The sequence below is a fragment of the Ictidomys tridecemlineatus genome, chromosome 3 (assembly GCF_052094955.1).
Source record: "Ictidomys tridecemlineatus isolate mIctTri1 chromosome 3, mIctTri1.hap1, whole genome shotgun sequence".
Taxonomy (NCBI): domain Eukaryota; kingdom Metazoa; phylum Chordata; class Mammalia; order Rodentia; family Sciuridae; genus Ictidomys; species Ictidomys tridecemlineatus.
In genome coordinates, this window is record NC_135479.1 from 54,304,399 (window position 1) to 54,318,710 (window position 14,312).

The following is a 14,312-nucleotide window of genomic DNA, read 5'->3' on the forward strand; positions in this document are numbered from 1 at the left end:
CCTCTCCAACTCTACAGCCTATGATTATAATCTCTCACTTTTAGAATCATGTCATTTTTGAGTTGCATGGATGGTACAGAGCTCTGTACTGGCAATGGGGAACCAGGCCCATGAGATAGGGTCAATGTCCTAAAGGAGTTGACAGTGGAGATGGGAACAAAGTGTATAGGCATGGATAGGATAAGTCATTCTCTCGAGATGAAACTAAGTACCCAAAGGAGTGGGATCACAGTGGTGTCTGAAAACCATGAAGTGCGCTGTATATATAAAATATCATCAAAATGTTTTTAATGATTATATTAACACTTAGGAGAAGGGAAGAGATTTGGAAGGGAGTGGTGACTAAGATAATAATCATTTTGAGTACATAGATAATATTGTTTTCTAGTTCTTTCCAGTTTGCATACCATCATTGTACAATTTATTATGTTTAATTTTCTTTACAAGACTGAAGGAATTATACCATTTATATTGCTATTATTCCCAGTGTCCAAATGGGGACACTGGCCTAAGGGGGTTAAAGGGTTGTCCAAAGGCCCCATATTTAGTGGAAATCCAGGGTTCTAATTCCAAAGCCATGCTTTTCTTCTCTCTTCTGCCATTTTCTCTTAAAGGAGTTGATTTTTTGTTTTTTGCCCTGCTAGAGATAGATCACAGAGGCTTTTGCATACTAAGCAAGCCCTCTACTATTGAGCTACACCCCCAATGGAAAGGAAGTGGATTTTTATACAGATAAAGAGAACAGGGAGGAGGTTCTTTTTTTTTTTTTTTTTTAAAGAGAGAGAAAAAAGAGAGAGAGAGAGAGAGAGAGAGAGAATTTTGATATTTTATTTTTTAGTTTTCAGCAGACACAACATCTTTGTTTGTATGTGGTGCTAAGGATCGAACCCGGGCGGCACGCATGCCAGGCGAGCGCGCTACTGCTTGAGCCACATCCCCAGCCCAGGGAGGAGGTTCTTGAGGAACTAAAAATTCATGGCTTGAAAACAAGACTTCCTAGGATATGTTTCAGGCAGGCTGTTCGTGTGAGCCTGGCTATAGTGCAGGATTTGGGTCAGGTGGGGTTAACATGGAAATGAAGACTGGAGAAGTAGGCTGGGCAGGTTTGTGATAGATTTCCACTGCCCACTTAAAAAGTCAGGGCATTATTCTGAGAACATAAACACTTTATGATTTGTGAGAGGATATTTTTTCTTTTTCTGAAGTTCTGGGGATAGAATCCAGAGGTGCTTTACCACTGAGTTACATCCCCAGCCCTTTTTATTTTGAGGCAGGTTCTCACTAAGTTGTTGAGGGTCTCACTAAGTTGCTGAGGCCTTGAGCTTACAATCCTCCTGCCTCAGCCTCTCAAGTTACTGGGATGATCGGTAGGCACCACCATACCTGGTGGGTGAGCAGATTTTATATATATATAATTTCTTTTTAAAGATGGGTCTAGATCTGATGGTAGAGATATATTTAGACCTGATGAATAGGATATAATGGTGAAGAATAAACTTGGGCACCTAAAACTATTATTGACTAAAAAATTTGGTGAACACTTGCTGATGTGACATATTGACTCTGATGACTCCATAATCCTGGGGGAAGGTAGGCAGTAAGATGGTTAGAATCTACCTCTGGATGTCCCTAAGGATTCAACTCTGTTAAAACTTTCCAAAGCACCAGATGGTGGTTTTCACAGTGCTTAGACTGAGTCCACCTACAGATTCAAAAAGAACATTATGCAGGCTCTTTGTTTTCCTTCGACCATGTTCCACTTAGAAACAGCAAGAAAAGAGAACTTCTTAACCTCAAGAGGTAAAAGGAGTATGTTTCAGGGTGATCTTTGTGAACACTGCAGTTTGGCGAAAACTTGCTGATCTTTGTGAATGCTACAATTTGGAGAAAACATGCTGATGTGATCACATTGACTGAACACATTCTGGACCAATCATATTGACTGATCTCCTTTCTGGAATTAAGCCAATATCAGAGTGAGAAGCAATATCTTCTTGTTGGAGTCAGAAGACCCAAGTGGGTCCAGCCATGCTCTGGCTTAGATATGATTTCTCTCTCATGGGATATAATGGTATTGGCAGGTATTGGAGCCTTTAAGAGGTGGGCCTAGGGGAAGTGATTGAGCCATGACCATCCCCAGGAAGGGATTAATGGTAGTTTCTCAAAGTGGATTAGGTCTCACAGGAATGGGTTAGTTTCCAAGAGAGTGGGTGTTATAAAAGAGTGAGACTAACCCTTCCCTTGTCTCTTGCTTTATCTCTCTTTTTAAAAATATGTATTTTTATAGTTGGAGCTGGACACAATACCTTTATTTTATTTATGTGGTGCTGAGGATGGAAACCAGGGCCTCACACATGCTAGGCGATCACTGTACCACTGAGCCACAATCCCAGCCCCTTGCTTTATCTCTTGTCATGTGATCTCTTCTGCATATAGAGCTTGTCTCTTAAACATGCTCCTGCCACTGTGAGGTTGTGAAGAGCCAGAGCGCCCTCAAATGCTGTGTCGGGCTGTTTGGATTATCCAGCCACCATAATCATGAGCAAAACAAACTTCTTTTCTTTAGGAAGTTTCCAGCCTCAATTTTTATGTGGTAGCAACAGAAAACAGGCTAAGACAACATCTTACTTCTGCCATTTACTGACTGGCAAATTGATTTACCTCTATCAGCAAATCCCCTCTGCCAAAAAAAGTCAGATTTTTTTTTCTTTTTCTGCCCAAGTTATGAGGATGAAATGGGGGATCAAATTAGATATTGTGTACATCATCTATAGGTGGCCATCTCAGCATGGAGTTTCTAGTTCATACCAAACAATACATTTTCATCTCTGTGACCCCGACACAGGTTTCAGCAAATAATCTGCCACCACTCAAAATATAAATGAGCAATTCAAACTTTACTGAAGTAAAGGGGGAAACATAGAAGATTACATTACATACCTCAGAGTAAACTTCACAATTTTCACCAGAATTGACTGTTCTGTCAAGTCCAGTTTTCTTCACACTGATGTTGGTAGTCGTTTCTTTCATTCTCTATATGTCTTCCCCTACCCATTAGTGGTACTCATTTATTCTTCTACTTTTTGGAACCAAATAACTCAGCCATTTGACCTGCATTTCTACTCATTGGGTGGTGATTCAGTCCTCAAGTAAAGATTGCATCCATCTTCAGAAGCAAGTTTGGTATCCACCTCTTTCTACTCACAGATGCTCTGTCAGGGGAATGGGATCTCATATTTTTTTCCTTTGCTTTTTAATTTATTTTTGTCTATATCTGTATTGAGGTATAATTAATAATCAAAAAGCTGCATGTATCTAATGTATACAATTTGATGAGTTTGGACCCACATATACATCCATGATACCATTGCTACACTCAAAGCAATAGCATATTCATCACTTCAAAGAGTTTACTTGTGTTAGAGGGTCTCATCTTTACCCCAATATTATCCACTGTGGTCCATAGCTCCTACATCACACCCTCACCATCTCTCTCTGAAACCTGAGAGGAGTTCTGTGAATAAGGATTTTCTTCAGTCTCCTAGCATAGTTATCTTGTCAACTGTAAAATGTAGTTAACTTTTATTAACGTCAAAAGAAGTCAAGGGAAGTGACATTTTTCAATAAAAAAATATATATGAAAAAGAACACTACAGAAACCCAAAGAAAGACAGGACCAGGAACAGGGCATTGAACTGGCCAGGGAGGTGATCCTGACAGTAATATTAGCAGGATGGTGGGGGTGGCTGATTTGAAGGCAGGGGATTATGACGGGAACAGGTGTTAAGGAGGAGGAAAAAGTTTTCCTGATTTTCCTAGGAGACCATATTGACACCAATCAAGAATTAAGATGCATTCAGAGAAAATGTAGATTTGGATGGTGCAGTAAGGAGGAGAAAGCAGTAGCAAAGCCAGATAGAGAGTACTTGGAAAAAGTGTGGTCAAGGTCATTCTTCAGAAGGCTACTTGAGAAGAAAGGGCAATTAATTGTGCTGATAAGAGGATCATGTCTTACCCCTCACAACTCAGGGTATCTAAGAGCTTATGTAACAGATGAAGTTTCAAAGAACAGCAGGGAGTTGCCCAGTCAGGACCAGAAATTTCTGGATGAAAGTCACAGGACAGGTACATTTAGTGAATGATGCTAATTCATATTTGAACTGCTTAACTAAGGATTTGAAGGAGAAGATTAGATTCTGGAACTAAAGAGAGCCTTGCATATTATCTAGTCTAACTCCCACCTTTCAGAATCAGAAGTTGAGGTCTTGGACAGATCGCCTAATTCATGCTGAAGGTAAAAACTGACCCTCTCTTCATTTTATTCAAACCCAAGAGCGTAAGTGCAGAACTTTCCAGTATAATCTGTAACTTTCTTCACGGCTGGCATTTACATACTGAAAATGTGCATTGCAAAAATTGATAAGGGGAATTCAAGGGCATTATTTAAATTGATTCTTATGAAGTGGCAATGAGGAGATAGACATTACAATTTTACAGATGGGAAACTGAGGCTCGAGAGGTTAGGTGACTAGTCATACAGCTAGTAATTGGGAGAGTGGAAACAAACATTTTTGACTCCAAATCTGGCTTGTCTTTCTATTAGAAGACCATTGTTCCTGGCTTTACAAGATCCCGTAAGACATTAATGCTTTCAGAATTATACACGCTGCTCTGAATTACGTATAAATCTTCTCTGAAAATAACATGGAAATATTGTGTGGCTGGTCTGGGAACATTCTGTTCAGCGAATAAATCCTACCAGCTATGTCGGTTCAGTAAACTGGAGATTTTCCTGCCTGGCTTCATAATCTTGAAAGATGTCTGTGAGAGTTAGGGTCTCCTTTCACTTGCCTTTGTTTTATCTATTATGCATGTTTTGGTACTTCAGTTGCTTAAAGTCTTACCAGAACTAAGGAAAAAAATGATGAACTGCTTTTAATTACTACCATTGGGGTCTTAACAATGTACGCTCAAAAAGCTACATCCTTTGTTGGACACAAAGTATATATTTATATTATTAAATATGCATAATAATGTAGTAACTAAGAATGGATCTTGCGTATTAGAATGTGTGTGAACCAAATTTTGACTTTACCACTTAAGTTATGTGAATTTGAGCAGTTACTTAACCTTTCTGATTTTTAGTTTACTATCTTTAAGATGGGTTCTGAGTCAATGAATAGTTTGGGAAGGGGCAGAATGGTTAGGGTCATGACAATAGAAGGAACTGAGATTGAGGAATCATGAGCTTTTTCTGGAGAATGCACCAACCACTGCCACGGACAGAAGGGTCTGGAAATTTGGTCAATGTTGTTCTTCTGCATCTTTTATACTACGGTGTGGTAAGACCCAGGAGCTGACCCACAGCCTGTCCATCGTCCATCAAATCCTCCCATTACACCTACTACACACAACTAGCATCCTGTTCAGACAGCCCAAACACTCTTAGGTCAACCTCTTTTCCTCCCATACACAATAATAAAACAAACAGGGAGAATAAGAACCTGGATACGTGAAAGTAAGATGACAGTCATCCTGGTTGCTTGGGACTGAGGGAGTTCTTGCAATTGAAAAGTTGGTGGGGTGTGATGGCAAAGTCCTTAAGCCTGGCCTCAAGATGGGGGCTAAGTGAAACCAGTTTGAGATCTCCTACCAAACTAGGATGTTGAAGAAATTTTCACCTGGAACTGCTGATTCAAAGCTGTATACAGTACTCAGCAGGGAGCCAGCCATACAGCGAGAATGCACTCATTGTTTATTCATCAAACATTATTGAGGAAATACTATATATAAGGAAGATTTTATGTGCTGGGCTCTGCCTTCATGGAAATTACATCTAGGTTGTATGTTTATGTGGGGACAATAAACTAGATACATACTAAGATGTCACTTAGTGATAAATGCTCCAATGGAAAGGAAAGCAGAGTAAAGATATAACGGACCTGTAGTGTCTACATAGATGGATCAGTGAACATTTTTCTTAAGAGGTAATATTTGAGAAGAACTAGTTCGCAAGTGAAACGAAGGAGCAAGCCACAAGAATATCAAAGGGGAAAACAAAAGCAAAGACCCTAGGAGATGAGTGTGGCTGGGCAAGAACAGAAGGGGATCACTGGTGCAGGATGAAACTAGTAGTGGGATTGAAGTGGCAGGGGTCATATGGTTTAGAGCTTTGCAAATTAAGGTAAGTGTTGGGCTGAATTCCATTTAGTACTTTTTTTTTTGTAGTGCTGGGGATCAAACCCAGGGCCTTGTGCACACTAAGCACATGCTCTACCATTTGGCTTATAATCCCTAGTCCTAGGACTTTATGTTTTAAATGTCAGTTGCTATAATAAAGGCAATTTTATTCTTCCTTATCCTTTGCTGGTAGCTCTATTACCTGATATTTTCCTTTATTTAATGATACTTCATAGTTGTACACTTTATGGGGTACAATTTCATGTATTATGCACGTATACATTGCACATTGATCAAATCAGGGCAGTTAGCCTATCGATCACCTTGTATATTTATCATTTCTCTGTGGCTGAGAATACTCAAAATCCTCTCTTCTAGTTATTTTGAAATGTATTTTACCACTAACCAGAGTCACTCTCTTGTACCATAGAGTACCAGAACTTATTTCTCCTGTCTATTGTAATTTTGTACCTTTGACTATCCATCATCCCCTGACGCCAACCCTGCTCCAAATTCTAGTGGCCATTTACTTCTTTGATTTTTTTTTTTAATTTACTTTATTTTTATCAGGGTCTGGCTATGTTATCCATGCTGGCCAGGAAGTCCTGGGCTGAAGTGATCCTCCTACCGCAGCCTCCAGAGCAGTCAAGTAGTGGAACTGGCCCTGATGAAGTCATCTATCTTAAGGTTCCACATGGAAGTGCGGCCATGCAGGCTTCGCTCGCTCTTTTTCTCCTCAACATCGCTTCATTCTATCGAACAAAAATCCTGTAGTGAACGTCTGCTTTTTCATTCAATACATGAAACTATTCCAGGCAGTGGGGATTAAGTTTATTCTCTCAACCCCCTTACGATCATCGTTGGGGTACAGACGCGTGTGTGGTCACAACACTGATAACACACGGAAACACGGCCGTCAGTTTTGAGGGAGACACACGACATCCGGGAGAGCGACCCCAGTTCAATTGCCAACAGGAGGCAGGAATCACTTCCAGGGCATCATGGGAAGGGCTAGGCTGAGGCAGGAAGTAACACTGCGCCATGATTGCCGCTGGTCAGGAGGCAGTACTGGGATTTGGTGGGTAGTGCGCATTCGAGGGTTCGTGAGGGACTGGAGTGCGATTGGCTTGTGTCCTGTGATCCCAGCGAGTGACTGTGTGAAGGACTATGGTGGCGAGTGTGTAAAACCGAACGCAAAGGGAATTTGAAGGCAGGGCACGTGACATGACTGAGTCAGAAGGAAAGTTCTGGAAAATTCTTTAGAGTTTCTAAATCCCATTTAAAAATTTTGCATGTGTATTATCATAGTATTGTATATTATATTGACATAGTTTAAATGTCATAAAAAATCTAGTTTGGGTACTAAAATGTGCGTGTAGCAATCTTTTTTCTTTTTTTTTTCCAAGATAGTGGATAAAAAGGTTCCATTGCTGTGGAAGAACCGTCTTCTCTGTCCATGTTTTTAACAGAATTTCTCATCATTTGAGCCCTGGCACCACTGCTGATCCTCTCCATTCCCCCCTCCCCTCCCCCAGAGCGCCAGAGGCCGGGATTTCTGTTGGGAGCTGAAAAAAAAGGGGGTAGAGAGGGAAGGGGAGGGGGATAGTAGGGGATAGGAAAGATAGCAGAATACAACAATCATTAATATGGTATTATGTAAAAATGTGGATGTGTAACCAATGTGATTCTGCAACTTGTATTTGGGGTAAAAAATGGGAGTTCATAACCCACTTGAATCAAATGTATGGAAGATGATATGTCATGAGCTTTGTAATGTTTTGAACAACCAATACAAAAAAAAAAAAAACAAATTGAAAAAAGTGCAATATCAAACAAACAAACAAAAAACAGTCCGTCCTCTCCTGAAGGTCAGGTTAATGGAATCTAAGAAAAGCCTTGTTTGGGGGTGCAGTCCCTAAGGCGGGATGTTTTTTTCTCTTTCATCATGGAGAGCCCCCTCCCCCCCCCCCCCCCCCAGTCCCTGCTTGTGGCTCCGGAAGCAGCATCTTGGTGACCTGTGGAGCCCAGGAGTGAGGAATCCAGTGGTAAATTCCATCCTTAAGTAGGGCTTAAGAATCTGCCCACGGCTGCTGCTTCAGCTTCCCACTTAGGAAAATGTGACCGATGAAGTCTTCAGTGAAGGTGTTTGGGGACACTGATATGTGGAACATGTGCTCCAACCTCTGCCACAGCCAGGAGGCAGAATTTAAGTTTGCCCACTGACAGCTGCTGGGTGTTAGCCCTGGAATGTTAATCCATACAGAAAGCTTGGATGAAAGGCCACAGCTTTTAGCAGCTGTGCTAATGGTCTCATCCATCAAATGACCCTCTCCCCTTCACCTTTCTGTTGTCAGTTGTGATGAAAACTGGATAGGAAATCTTAAGAGGCAGATTATTTTTATTTACTTTTTAAAAATATGAGCCTTTAAATATTTCCCAAAGTAATAAACACATTAAAAAATATAATGAACCATAATGAAGGAAAATTGTATTTTTTTTTTCAAATTTATTCTTTAATTGACAAAATTGCAGGTTTTTGTCATGTACTCCATGAAGTTTTGAAATATTTTTGTGTTATGCATATATTTGTATGCACACACATACAGTCATATCTATATGCATGCACACAAAAGGAAATATTTAAATGTAGCTAATTATAGATATTTTGCCTCCCATATTTATTTTGTGGTGAAGACATTTAACATACACTCACAGCATCTTTCAAAAATAATTCATAATTCTTAATAATAATTATTTTATCTAATTATGATGAATTATTAATAATATAATAATTATTATTTTTGTCATTAGGTATAGGAATCATGCTGTGTGATACATTTCTTGAATTTATTCCTCCTATTTAACTACAATTTTTATCCTTTAAATAACATTTGCCCAAACAGCTCCTAAAATTTTATCACAGATGTTATGTCTATCTTGGTTAAATCCCTTCCCACCATTTTTTAGCATGTATGTTTGTGTTCCTAAACACATGCAACCGAGGTATCAGTTTGTAAGCACAGTTTTGTATTCTGCTTTTAGAACATGTTTTGTAATTCTTTTGATGATATAAAGCACAGACCCTCCCCAATTTATGATAGGTCTGAGTACAGACAGAGGTTCTGGTTTTGCAAGTGTATGAAAGCCATACATATATATAATAGAAACTGAAATTTGAATTTTGGTCTTTTCCCAGGCTAATATGCAGTAGAACTGTCTCTTGAGTTGCAGCTTCCAGTCAGCCCTCTGGTCACAAGGGGAAACAACTGATAATCTGATGTCTTGTGTTTCTAAGCTAAGATGGTTGGTAGGTTAGATGTATTAAATGCATGTTTGGAGAAGGATATTTTCAATTCATCATGAATTCCTGGGCAATAACCTCACTGGAATCCAGTCCAAGATTTATCATTTATGTTTACTACAAAAAAAGTAAAATGTGTAAATCTAACAAAATGCACAGGATTTATATGTTAGAAACTACAAAACACTGATTAAGTCAAGATATAAATAAATGGAGAAATAGACAGTAGTCATGAAATGGAGAACTCAGCATAGTAAAATATCAGTGAACTAATGAACAGGTTTACTGCAATTCCTTTCAAAATTTTTAATTCTGGCTTTAAAATTTGATATGCAATATTCAGTGTTGTAGTATTTCCCTCAATGAAGAATTTTTAATAGCTTTGTGTAAGTATAATTGGCATGTAATAAACAGCACATTTAAAGTATACAGCCTAAGTTTTGATGTGTACACACTTGTGTAACCATCATCTTAGTTAATAATAAGCATGTTCATTAACTCCAAGACGATTCTTGCTCTCTCCTACTGTCCTCTTTATTCTCCCTTAACTTCCCTCTGCATACCATTAGTTTTTTTTCTGTCACTATAGATTAGTTTTCATTTTCTAGAAATTTTATATATATGGAATCATACAGTATGTACTTTTTTGGAGAGGTGTTGTGCTACTTTCAATAAGTGTAATTATCTGCTGAAAGTGGTGGCACATGTCTCTAATCTCAGTGACTGGGGGGAGTCCACGGCAGGAGAATAGCAAGTTTAAATCTAGTCTTGGCAACTTAGCAAGACCCTATCTCAAATTATAAAATAAAAAGAACTGGGGATGTGGTTCAGTGGTAGAGCACCCCTGGGTTCAAACTCTTGTACTATTAAAAAAAAAAGTAAATATTTTGAAATTTTTCTTTTTTTTGGGGTAGAATTCCATTTATTTATGTTCCACAATTTATCCATTCATCTGTTGGTGGACATTTGGATTCCAGTGTTTGACTATTGGAAATGAATATGCTGTAAACATTTGTGTCCAAGTGTTTATGTGGATGTATATTTTGATTTCTCTTGGATAAATAACTAGAAATGGAATGGCTGGTTCATATGTATAATTTATCAACTTTTAAAGAGCTGCCAAACTGTTTTCCAAAGTGGTTGTACCATTTTTACATTATGACTAGTAGCTGTGAGAGGCCCATTTTGCCACTTCTGGGCTAACTCTTGGTCTTTTAATCATTGAAATAGGTGTATAGTGGTATCTCATGTTTTAATTAGTATTTTCCTATTGACTCATGATGCTGTGCATTTTTCAGTTTTTGAAATTCTGCATGTTTTCTCTCCTCCTCTTCCATCTCCTCCTTCTATTTTGTTGTCTTTTCTGTCATCTTCTCCTTTGTTGTTTTCTTTTTACTCTTTTGATACTGGGGATTGAACTCAGGGATGCTTAACCACTAAGCCACATCCCAGCCCTTTTATTTTTTAATCTTAGACAAAGTCTCACTAAATTGCTTTAGGTTGACCTTGAATTTGGCAATTCTCCTGCCTCAGCTTCCCGAGTGGCTGGGATTTCAGGTGTATGCCACTGTACCCAGCATGCCTATTTTCTTTAGTGTAACATTTGTTTAAACCTTTTAAAGTTTTGGGTGTTTTTTTTTAATTGAACTTTTAGATTTGTTTTTTATTCAGAATACAAGTCTTTTATGAAGGATATAAACTGCAAAAATTATTTCTTTGCTTCTGGTTTGTCTTTTCATTCTTCACAACAGTGTTTAATGAAGAGCAGAAGCTTTAAATTTTGATGAAGTCCAATTTATTAATTTTTCTTTCATGGCTTATGCTTTTAGTGTTAGATCTAAGAAATTATTGCCTAATCCAAGGTTACAAAGATTTTTCTCTTAAGGTTTACATTTAGTAGTTTTCATGATTGTGGTTTTGATTTCTTCTTTGACCCAAAATTTCAAGAGACATTATGAAAAATTTGTCTTTGTTTTTGTTTTAAACTGTTGTTATTAATTATAGACATATTTGAAATTATGAGATGAACAATTTATACTGTAAAGGATTGAGATTGGTAGGGATTGAGAGGTGGGGAAGATTAGATGCTAGAAGGTGGAAGAAAGAGTACGTGAAGTATAGTCTTTTCTAGATTGCATTTTTGTTCTACTGCTTTCCTTCTTTCTGAAGGCCAGCTTTGATATTGTACTTCTCCAAAATTATTTTATCCTTCATCCCTCTTTTCATAGTTCATTCTCTCCCTCTATGTTCCCCTCACTCCCTCTTTCCCTCTTTTAGCTAACTTACCTGAAAATCCTATGTGTGCTACCTTCAGTAAATCTAGAATTCATCCACTTCTGATCCTCTCCTAATGCTGTTTCTCTGGTTTAAGCCATTGACATTTTTTAATCTTTTATTTTGTAATAGGTGCATAATCGGTTTCCCAGTTTCTTCCTTTGCTCTCTTCATTCTTTATACAAGCCAGTAAACAAAGTGATTCTTTTAAAATGCATGTTGATATCACTTTTCTTCTTCAAATCCTCCAAAGCTTTCCTGCTTCACTCTGAGGTAAAGGTAAAAGTAAGGCCTTAGAGTGGCCCTCTTTCCCTAGATGATCTGCATCCCTGGTTTTTCTCTCATATTAGAACTGTCTGTCTCACTCATTTCTTTCAGCCACATTGACCTTCTTCCTGTCACTGCGGCTCATTTGCCTACTCTCTATAAAATTGTGACTGTCTTCCTCTACTTTTAATTTTTCACTAGCACTTATCGTCTTATACATTATATGGTTACTTACTTGTTTCTTGCTTTTCTCTCTTCATAGAATATGTTTTGTTCCCTACTTAGAGCAGTACACAGTACATATTCAATATCTATTTATGGAATGGTTAAATGAGTGGGTCTGTTTGGAGAGGTGTCATCAGAGAATGTTTTCCTTAGTAATTTGTAACAGTCTAGAGAAATTTAATAAAAATAAGCCCTGCAAAAGATGTTAATATGTGTATGTGGGAAACATGTGGGGGAAGGGGCAGTGGATGGTAATGGAGGTACAAAATAAATGTTAAAATAGGTAGGTGAGAACTGTACCTGAAAGTAAATAATTTTCCAAATTAAAATATAAGTCTTTTAGTTAATAAATTTACCGTAGGTTTTATTTATTTAACATGAAGAGAAAAATGAACGTGATAAAGCAAGCGATTAAAAATAGCACATTTTGTGCATTTCTTAACCACTTGGCAACATCAGGCAGGTGTGTTTACTCTGCACTAATTTTTGTGTGCACCTCCCGGCTCTTCACTCGAAGTTTGTTGACCTGGGATTCTGCAATGTCAGCCCGTTCTTCAGCCTCCTCCAGCTCATGTTGGAGCTTTCGGAATTTAGCTAGATTAGCATTGGATTGTTCCTCCTAAGAATAGAGAGAGAATTATGACTTTTGTCCTCATTGTACTTGTCATTACACAGGATTATTTCCTCTAGTCAGATACTTCTTTCTCATGTTCTGTTTGCCACATCTGATTTAAAATCTAGAGATAATTCATAACTTCATTTTCAATTTTTACTTGAAAGAAGGAAAGGAGAAATAGTTTTGGTGTACAAGGGACAGCCTCTTGTCAAGCCCAGATTTTATTCATGGTGCATGTCCTGGGCTGGAAAGGAAGAAGACCCAGGTATCGCAACAGAGTTCAGTAAGTAAATGTAAGGTCAAATTATAACTTAGGAAAAATCCCACAAATATTGTTTTGCCATGTTTGACTCAGCCTATAGAGAAAGGCAAGAAAGAGAAAGACCACCTCTGTTGGTTTGACTCATTGCCATTTGTGCCTCCTTTCCTTTTCTGATCTCCTTCCCTTCCTTCCTTCCTTCCTTCCTACCCACCACATGTATCTAGAAGAGTTCAGGGGACAACCAGGAAATGTTTGGCTGGAGAATCTTCCAACATCTCCCCCCTCCCAACCCCCTAGTGCTGAGAATTGAACCTAGGGCTTCATGTATGCAAAGCATGCACTCTACCACTGAGCTACACCCCCAGCCCTTTCACCATGATTTTATAGTAGCTAGAGCAGATGCGGGGACAAGAGCCCCCATTGATGATACTGGTAGGGAGTGAACGATCACCAGTTCAGGTAAAAGATTGGTGTGGCTTTTAAGAACCATTCATTTTGTGTATATCTGAAGGGAGAGGAATATTCATCCTGGTGTTAGAGTTTCTACTATGTATTCTTTGCAGCTATCAAGTAAGTGAGTTATTTAGAACTTTCTTTATCCCCTATCCCTTACAAAGTGCCTAATAATAAAAATATATTCTCTTGAAGTCCTAATTAAGATCTAGGGGATAAATTCATATTTATAAATCCACCTTTCTTAATATATATAAATGGTAGATTCTTTGTTCCTTCTTTCTCATTAACACATTCTTTTAACCTCAGTAAGAATTTGCTTCTTTTCTCAAGGGCTTAAAAAATACTTACAGCCTCCTCAGCTTGTCTTTTGTATGATTTCACCTTTGCTTGCAATTTATCCACCAAGTCCTGTAGCCTGAGAACATTCTTGCGATCTTCCTCAGTCTGAAAGTTTGAAAATGTGCATTCAACCCAAAGAAATTAGTCCAATTATGGGTAGTAAAATAAATTAGTTGGTATGATGGCAGATGGACCTGGGGGAAACTTGACCGACTCTGAGGATTCCCTCATTGTATTAACAGTGGCCACTCTTGTTAAATGTCTGCTTTTTGCAGGCATTGTATTAGGGAATTATATACATCTTCTCTAACCCCTACCTCTCTTTCCTGGCAAGTAGATGCTGTTATTTCTGTTTTATAGATGAGGAAACTAAAGCTTAAGCTTAAGAGTAA

At 38.3% G+C, this 14,312-nt stretch overlaps 1 protein-coding gene across 1 annotated transcript in view; it reads right to left on the reverse strand.

Moving 5' to 3' along the window:
* Positions 1–12,571: 12,571 nt before the first annotated feature.
* Myh8 (myosin heavy chain 8) overlaps positions 12,572–14,312 on the reverse strand; it is a 28,404-nt gene continuing 26,663 nt past the window's right edge. Inside the window, 2 exon segments of the mRNA XM_078042895.1 lie at positions 12,572–12,866; positions 13,930–14,025. Of these exon segments, the coding sequence (XP_077899021.1) occupies positions 12,717–12,866; positions 13,930–14,025 (246 nt within the window). The 3' untranslated portion in view covers positions 12,572–12,716.